Source organism: Carcharhinus amblyrhynchos, chromosome 1 (assembly GCF_965287045.1).
Source record: "Carcharhinus amblyrhynchos chromosome 1, sCarAmb.v2.hapA, whole genome shotgun sequence".
Classification (NCBI taxonomy): Eukaryota; Metazoa; Chordata; class Chondrichthyes; order Carcharhiniformes; family Carcharhinidae; genus Carcharhinus; species Carcharhinus amblyrhynchos.
Genome location: NC_137324.1, coordinates 64,026,318 through 64,035,486, shown reverse-complemented (window position 1 = coordinate 64,035,486; position 9,169 = coordinate 64,026,318). Strand labels below are relative to the sequence as shown.

General features: G+C 43.9%; 1 protein-coding gene across 1 annotated transcript in view; it reads left to right on the top strand.

Annotated features, from left to right (window-relative positions):
* The first annotated feature begins 684 nt into the window (after positions 1-684).
* The window catches only part of ankrd55 (ankyrin repeat domain 55), a 97,414-nt gene continuing 88,929 nt past the window's right edge, over positions 685-9,169 (top strand). The window contains exon 1 of the mRNA XM_080186126.1: positions 685-760. Coding sequence (XP_080042252.1) covers positions 721-760 — 40 coding nt within the window. The 5' untranslated portion in view covers positions 685-720. The remainder of the gene's footprint in view (positions 761-9,169) is intronic.

The window sequence follows — 9,169 nt, the reverse complement described above, 5'->3', positions numbered from 1 at the left end:
GTCAGACCTGCAGTGATTTTCCAGCATTTTTTGTTTTTCTTTCTCAACCCTTGCAAGATTACAGGCCACTTCTAGTATTTTATTCATCACTTCACTTATTCCTCAAACAGATGAGAGCAGCACTCTTGTTTAAGAAATCAGAAATCAGATTAGTATTAGTTGTTTTTCACCAGCATTTAAAGGAGCATATAACACAAAATACTTATAAAATAAACATCTTTCCTGGCACTTAAAATGCACATACAGTCTGCATACCCAAAGTGCATTGCCAGTTTGCACATGCTCAGTTTGGATGTGAAAACAAACCCTTGTTCACAATCAGATGCTTCAGATTTTTTACAGGAAATATTGCTGGTGCTATTTTCATCTGTATTTTTTTCAAGTAGCAGTTTACTGGTGAACTGATTGTTTAGCAGTCTTACCAGCATCACTAGAAGGATATTCTTCAGACCAGATACTATGTGGATTTATTCAATAAGCTCAGCTGTTCCCATCAGATGTAGCTCTCTAGCAGCAGCCTGTAGAAAACAACTTGTTTCAGTGATAGGTGTGGACCAGCACTGTTATTCTCCTCGATAACCTGTGGCCGTAAAGTGATTTATTCCCCAACATTTTTGTTTGACGACAGCTGTTATTTTATTTACTGCAATCCCCTGACTCTCTGCTTGAAGCACTGAGGATCACATTTTCTCGGTCCAATTCAAAATAATGAGATAGAAAATGGATTTTAGTTCTTCACCTGTTTTTGATCAGCACAAAGGTATGGTTATTTTTGATCTGAATTAAAATAATAATGATGTGCAATCTTATTCAGGTTTCTATTGAGATGTACAGAGTTCTAAACCATCAGTGCTCTTCAAATAAAAGTACATAGATTGGCAAGCTGGATCTTTAAAAAATATTACGCACATTGTTATTTCTCCATCTCTGATGAGTTGTTGAAATAGAAATACCAGATTTTCTACAATTTGTATTTGTTCAATATATTAAAATCTGGGCTTCAAATTCTAATAATAACCTGAATATCATACTTTATAGCAAGAGCCTGTTCTGGTGATTAAACAAGGACAAATATTTTAATTGCAATGGGGATACTGATTTCATTACCAACCTAATCTCATTACTGTATGAAAGTCTACATTTTAGACTCACAACTTTGTTGTGCATTTACCTACAAATATATCTACATTTAGTGAACTGACCCACTTTTAGAAAACCAGTCTGATAATTAGTAATCTGGGGCGTAGGATGGTGACATTGGAATTTACGCTATTTAGTCATTGCTGTTCTGCATTATCTCTTACAAATGGAAGATATATTTAAATATTTTTATCAATGTTAGTTTTGAGAAGATAGAAAAGGAAAAGTAAAGAATTAGCAATTGTGTGCTCATTGGTGGCGAATGTATTTGGACTGAAACCAAGATGGAAAAACTTAACAGGGTTTTTCAATTTTTTTCCAAGATTATAAATTCATATATTTTATAATTCTGCACATTTTACTATTTGGTGCTATTACACTTACAGAGATGTTAATACCCTTTAATACACAATGATATCCTCCTCAAGATAGGGGCTATGAGGAAAGGATTATTAATACTAGAAAAGGCACATTTTCTAATTCAGAGTTTCAATATTGGTATTGACCATTTCTAAGCCAGTTTTGTGCTACGAGTGACACATGTCATGTACAATACTTGAACTTACATACCAAAAGTAAGCAACCAGCATCAAATTCACTATATCAATCATCTCTCCAGCTTTTAGTCTTTTGGCTCCAAGTAATATCTGTAGCGTGGATTCATTCACACAGTTTCACATATTGGGCTGAATTCTCCAGGAGATCAGCTGCAGCCAGAAATCCCCATGGCTGATTAAATCAGGCGTTGGCCAAAAATCAGGATTCCAGCTCGACATGAAGACAATTGGGATTCACCTCACCCATCCTGCTGACCCCAATCAGGTTCCCAGAGTGGGTGGGAACCTGAATGTTATTCAAAAGCCCTGTTTTAAACCTCATTAGCAGGCTGGAAGTCCAATTCAATGCCCTCCTGTTATTCATCCACCTCGCCAATGGGAACTGCACTAGGTGGGTTTTGGTCTGGTGATAAACAGCACGAACCTGGCATGCTGGACCCCAAGAGAGAGCTATGTCTAGAGGTCATTTGCATCTCTGCCGCTGACATGCTGCAAAGGGAAGTTCCCCCAGGTGTCTTGTAGGGGTGGGTGGGCTTGGGCTGGGGGCAAGGAGTTGGTTTCCACACTGTACCTGGGATTCAAGTCCTGAGGCTGGACTTGTAGTCCTGGCAGACCTGAAGATTATTCTTGGCACTGTGATCTCAGGCAGCTCTGCGATTTTCATTCCTGCCTGTCCGCTGTAAAAATGTTGAAGTCGCTTGGTTACTTTAATCTCCATGCCCATTGGTCACCTGGCAAGCTTTTAAATCACAGCAGCACTCCACACTGCAGCAGGAATATCCCTTTTTCTCTGTCAGAAGCTGAAGGTGCGAGCAGACCCCTTTGAAGTCCTCTGACAGGGAGAAGATGTCAATTTCACTGGGATGGGTGGATTCCCTTCTCCATTGCATTTCACTCAGTCCCAATCTAATCACACAGCTTTTATTTAAAGTCTCCAACCCTTCCAAGAAAGCTCAAATACTTAGAAACCTCCTTTATTTCATGAAAATTGTTGATACCTTTCAATTTCGTAGTGCAGTGCTTTGGTGTAAGCTTTAATTGACAGCTTAATGGTTTTCTACTCAGTCTCCTGTCAGTTGTGTTTATTTACCTTTCCCTCCACAGTTGAATGCATCTGAAGAACCGCCCCCCCCCCCATTGTTCTTTACCACAATGTTTACAAAGATGTTAAGCCTGATTGACAGCTGTTGTTCCTTCAAAGGGAAAACGTGGTTCCCCTTCTTTGTAGACCGCTGTTAGCAGGGGGAGATACCATTTACGTTTTGCGGGGGAGGGACTTGTCCATGAATGCAGAGATCAGGTGGCCCTGCTGACATGAATCATGGAATGCATGAATCTGCATCCATCAGCAGGGAGAATCCTACCTGACAGATGCAGCCAGCACCAGTGGAAAACACTAGATCCCCCCATCAAATTGAGACTCAACGTTAGCATTGGTCACCCCCTTAGCTGGTAATGAGCCCTGTGCTGACACAGGCTGCCTATTTCTGAAATGGTCCATGTGTTTCTTGACTATTTTACCCTGCACTTGGACTTTACAAGACACAGGCCCTGTTTCCTCTGTTATAAACCGGGGTCTCATCAGAGGCCATTCCCAAAGTTCTTCACACGGACTGGGTCACCAGTTTTGAATGTTCTGTATGGCCTTGCAGAATCACAGGGGCAATTCTCCCAACCCGCTGCATTGCTAGAGCAGCGCAGCAGGTTGGGAGACTTTTGTGGGCTCTTCGCTGGGTCCTACAGCTTCTGCACATCTCTGGAGCCCGGATTCCCAGCATTGTCAGCTCTGCACTGATTCCTGGTGCAGAGCTGATTAAAATATTTAAATCGGCATTTTAATCTCGTTGGCGGGCCCAGGACTGAAGTCTCCAGGCCCACTGCTGTCACTCCTCCACACACACACACACACACCACCACACACACGTCAGCGCAGAGTCGCTGAGCAGAGACTGATAGGCAAGTTCCGCACATATAAGGACAGCCTCAACCGGGATCTGGAGTTCATGTCACACTACCTGTAACCCCCATGACTTGCCTGGGCTTGCAAAATCTCACTTAATGCTATCTGCACTCACATTGTCTGCATCTTTAAGACTTGAATAGCAAGTTAGCTGCAAAGACTCACATTCGAATCAGTATTCTGTAAACTGTGTATTTTTGTATGCCTTTCTCTGATCAGAACCTTCCACACACCTGATGAAGGAGCACCGTTTCCAAAAGCTTGTGAGATTACTGTCAAATAAACTGGTTGGACTTAAACCTGGTGTTGTGAGACTTCTTACTGTGTTTACCCCAGTCCAATGCCGGCATCTCTACATCGTCACCCCTCCCTGCCAGGAGTGGTCCACTATTGGGGAGCTAGCAGCCTGACCCCACTGGAGGGAAGGGGGACCATGGAGGCTCTCCAGGAGGTCAGAGGTAAAGGCGAGGCTGCTCCTGGGCATTGCCAGCCTGGCCAGCCCCTGGCACTGCCCAAGGGGCATCATGGCACTGCCACTGAGCAGTGCCAGAGGGGCGGGGCCTATGTGGAGGGAGATCAGAGGGGGTGGGGGGGTGTCTTGCTGCCACTCTGCACAGGGATCCATGCCAGAGGGAGAGAAGGGGCTGATCAGGGTTGGGAGATGTTAGTATTGCTGGGCAGTAGGGGGAGGTCAGGGAGATTGGGACTGCAGTGGGGATAGGGGGACATCAGGACTGGCTTGGAGACATCTGGGAAGCCAGTGATCAAGCGTTGGTGGGGTCGCATGGCCAGTGATGCAGTGTTGCTATGCTGGCCAGTAATCAGAAATGCTCCAATCTCGGCACTGACAGATCGATGCATGCACAGTGGCACACTCAGTGCTACGCTGCTGGCCTCTCCAGCGGGAATAGGTCCCGTCACCGGATTTTCATTGTGACTCTCGCTACGGCATTCTGCAATGCTCAGAGTGTGGGAAATTCATTTTGAAGACCCCACTGAACAAAAACAGGGGGTCTTACTCAAACTTTTACACAAATTCAGCACTTAGAATTTTTTGGGAGAATCCCGGACTTAGATTTTCTTCTGGGTCTCTTGTTGGGACTTCAGCCTCCCTGCCAAGTTTGGGAACAGTAAGCTTAATCTTAGAACATAGAACACTACAGCACAAACAGGCCCTTCGGCCCACAGGTTGCGCCGATCATACCCATATCTACCAGACTGTAGAACTATCTGTAACTCCCAATCCCATTAAATCCCATGTACTCACCCAGAAGTCTCTTAAAAGACCCCAGCGAGTTCACCTCTACCACCACCGATGGCAGCCGATTCCACTCATCACCCTCTGAATGAAAAACTTACCCCTGACATCTCCTCTGTACTTGCTTCCCAGCACCTTAAACCTGTGCCCTCTCGTAGCAACCATTTCAGCCCTGAGGAATAGCCTCCGAGAATCCCCCTATCTATTCCTCTCAACATTTTATAAACCTCTATCAGGTCGCCTCCCAACCTTCGTCTCTCCAGGGAGAAGAGACCTAGCTCCCTCAATCTATCTTCATAAGGCATGCCTCCCAATCCAGACAACATCCTTGTAAGTCTCCTCTGCACCCTCTCAATAGCTTCCACATCCTTCCTATAGTGAGGTGACCAGAACGGCGCACAGTACTCCAAGTGGGGTTTGACAAGGGTCTTATAAAGTTGCAGCATTATCTCCCTATGCCTAAACTCAATCCCTCGATTAATGAAGGCCAGTACACCATACGCTTTCTTGACCACATCCTCCATCTGCGAGGCCGATTTAAGAGTCCTATGGACCCGGACCCCAAGGTCCTTCTGCTCCTCAACACTGCTAAGACTCCTACCCTTGATATTGTACTCCTTCATCCCATTGGTCCTGCCAAAATGGACCACTACACATTTATCTGCGTTGAAGTCCATCTGCCACTTCTCCGCCTAGTCTTGCATCCTATCTATGTCACGCTGCAACTTCTGACATCCCTCCAGACTATCCACAACACAGCCAACCTTCAAATCATCGGCGAACTTACTAACACATCCCTCCACTTCCTCATCCAGGTCATTTATGAAAATGACAAACAGCAAGGGTCCTAGAATAGATCCCTGGGGCACTCCACTGGTGACCGACCTCCATGCAGAAAAAGACCCAACCACAACCACTTTCTGCCTTCTGCAGGCAAGCTAGTTCTGGATCCACAAGGCCACAGCCCCTTGGATCCCATGCCCTCTCACCTTCGCAAGAGGTCTTGTCCGAAGCCACTAGTTCAATTCTTGGCATTGTGTGAAGGGTAGTCCTTTGAATAAAAATCGCACCAGTTTGATCTCTATGGACGCTGCGAGTTGCTTCTTCATGCCCAGCTTCAAAGTTTGCACCATCCAGCCAGCCCATTCAATGACAGGTGATAGAGTGCAGTCCTAATGTTTGATTCCATTGGAAAGCTTGAAGGTCTGAAACCCGATGCTAGTAAAGGCAGTGCCATTATCAGAAATCAGAACTTCCGGTATCCCTTGCATATAGTGATTTTGTAGTAGTTTCTCAATGGTAACATGGGAACTGATGAAGTTTATAGGCTGTATCTCTAACCATTTGGAATGCACATTAACCATAATCAGGAACATGGAGCCCAAAAAGGGTCCGGCAAAGTCTACGTGCACTCGCACCCAGGGCCTATCAGGTCACTTCCATGGTTGTTGAGGGAGGAGTTTTTGATTCTCTTGGCATGACTCACAATGTCTAACCAAGTTAGTAATGTCTATATCAAGGCTGGGCCACTGTATGTAGCTCCTGGCTAGCGTTTTCTTCTTTGAAATCCCAGGATGGCTATGATGTAATTCCATAAGTATTGGATATCACCCTGGGCAACAGACAACCATGCAAAAGCCCCAGAGGATGATGCTAACTTGTCTTTCTTCATTCAGTAATGTTTCATTTCATCTGAGGGCTGTCCTCTGAATCACCCATGCAGTATTGTGTTATGAGGGTGCACTACTTTCTACCCGGCCTTAGCAGGTCACCTAGGAGAAAAGAATAGAAAGGGTCTAGGAGGCCTAGACCCTGTCACTCCATACGTGTTGTCTTCAGCCTTCCCTAAGATCTCATAGAACATAGAACCCTACAGTGCAGAAAGAGGCCCTTCGGTCCATCGAGTCTGCACCGAACATGATCCCACCCAGACCTAACCCCCACATCCCTACATATTATACCCATTAATTCCTCTAACCTATGCATCCCTGGACACTAAGGGGCAATTTCTTAGCATGGCCAATCAACCTAACCAGCACATCTTTGGACTGTGGGAGGAAACCAGAGTACCTGGAGGAAACCCACGCAGAGACAAGGAGAATGTGCAAACTCCACACAGACAGTGACCCGAGCCAGGAATCGAATCCAGGACCCTGGAGCTGTGAAGCAGCAGTGCTAACTACCGTGCTACCATGCCACCCATTATTATCTCATCCCACATTACTATTTTCCAGAATTCATCTGCTCCATTCATTGGATTTTGGCCAAAATCCTGAAATAAAAGCCATCATTAAAAAAAATTCCAGAATAATACAACACTTCGAAGAATATATGCAAAACTATTCAACCATGTGCATTGCTTTAATGCCATGTGCTTTTGCCAGTCCTAGTGCTCCTGCACAGTGCTTCTTCAGTAACCAGTCGAAGGCTGCTGACCTTTATTGGAAAAGACTGCAGATGACCTGGAAGAATGTGCTTGAGCAGCTATTGGCCTTCACGGTTTCGTTTTCGACTGCTCTGCCTTAGCATGGATGGTTACAGTTGGACTGGCAAACTGAGCAGCATCAGCAGGGCTACTGGCAGAATGGAATGTTGGGAATGCTGTCCTTCTGAGGGAGGTCTACAGGTATGTTCTCCATGGGGCCATAGATAATTCCCTAGGGCAGTGCTTCAGCAATCCTAGTAATTCCTGGAGCACAGATTGCTGAATCTGTATGCCATTGGTGTCTGCAGCAATGATGGCAGCAGTCTGAGCTGGCACGGCATCATGTTGCAACAAGCTTGGATCTCATGACCTCAGTTGACATCCAATTACAAGACTTAGACATTGGGTAGCTTCTCCCTGTTCTGCAATGGAACTCAATACACTACATCACAGCTGGGACCACATGACACTTTGAATTTTGTTTTTCAATTTTACACAAGGATCTAGAAGTGAGAAAAGTAGTAAAAAAATAGTTCTGGCCATTATATGTCAAGTGAACTGCTCACTGTTGTTAAGTGAAAACATTATACATGTGGTAGTAAACCATACAGGCCAGAAATTTCAATGTTGCGCTAAGTTACTTATTTCACCTGGTATTGCAGAAGGGTTCCTACAAATGGTTGTGACAGAGAAATATTGGTCAAGATTCATATTCATGATCAGTATCCAGTGATGCTTGCTGGAAATACTTTGCATGTAGAAACAACATAAAATATTATTAGGCTTACCTATGAAGTCCTGCATATTTGCCTTTGCCAATAAATATTGCCTACATTCGTACATGAACATTGGCTACTTGGAAAAGTGCTGGAGGGCTACTAGTAACTCTGGAACCTGTTCCTGCTGAATATCACTCTTGCAATGTATTGTCACGTTTTTTGGCACTGTGAGTGCTGTTTGCCTCCAAAGTGGCACCCATATTGCAAATACACACTGCTAATGCCGTCTTGGTGAGGGTATTAGCACAAATGCAGGGAGCAGAGAAGGCAGGTTGTGACATCACTCAGCATGTAATGCTAATTTAGTGTTAGCACTGTCATTTTAGAGTTTCATGCTCCAGCTAGCACTGACTCAATCACACAGCTGAACATGTGTCCAGCACTGGAAAGGATCCTCTTCAGTGTTATTTAAATGGATGATCAACTATTTTCTGGTTAGTTACTAATTCATTTCTAATGTTCCGATTACAGTAACGTTCAATGGTTTCCAGAGTTGTTTAAAGTTGTTGAAGTCCACAGGGAGTACAAGATTCAAAGGATGACTACAGGAATTTAAAAATAGGAGTAAGCCATTGCTGATCTGTACCTCAATTTCATTCAGTCATCTTAGCTCCATATTCCTTTATACTCTTCCCTAACAAAGCTCCAATTGTCCCAGCATTAAGAGTCTACAAGCAGAAAATCTAAGATTTCTGTTACATTTCATGTAGTTTTATATTGTAGCATTATGTATTAGTATATACATAATATTAAACAACCATAAACTGAAACTTGGCCATTATGGTGTTAAAACAAGCAGAATTTGATCTCACTCTTGTGTTAAAGAAATAAGAAAGAGAGTTGGTGAAAAGAATGAAATTCAATCTGGTGTGTACACTTATCAGGATTAATTTAAATTGGAACTCTGTGTATTGAAATATGTGATTAGATGCTCATATAATAAAGAAACATTCTGGCAACATTAGGGTTCAATGTAATACTTCATGATAAATTGCACATACTATAGATCTCAATGTACAGACAAAAGTATGGTGTAAAGATACAATGGTT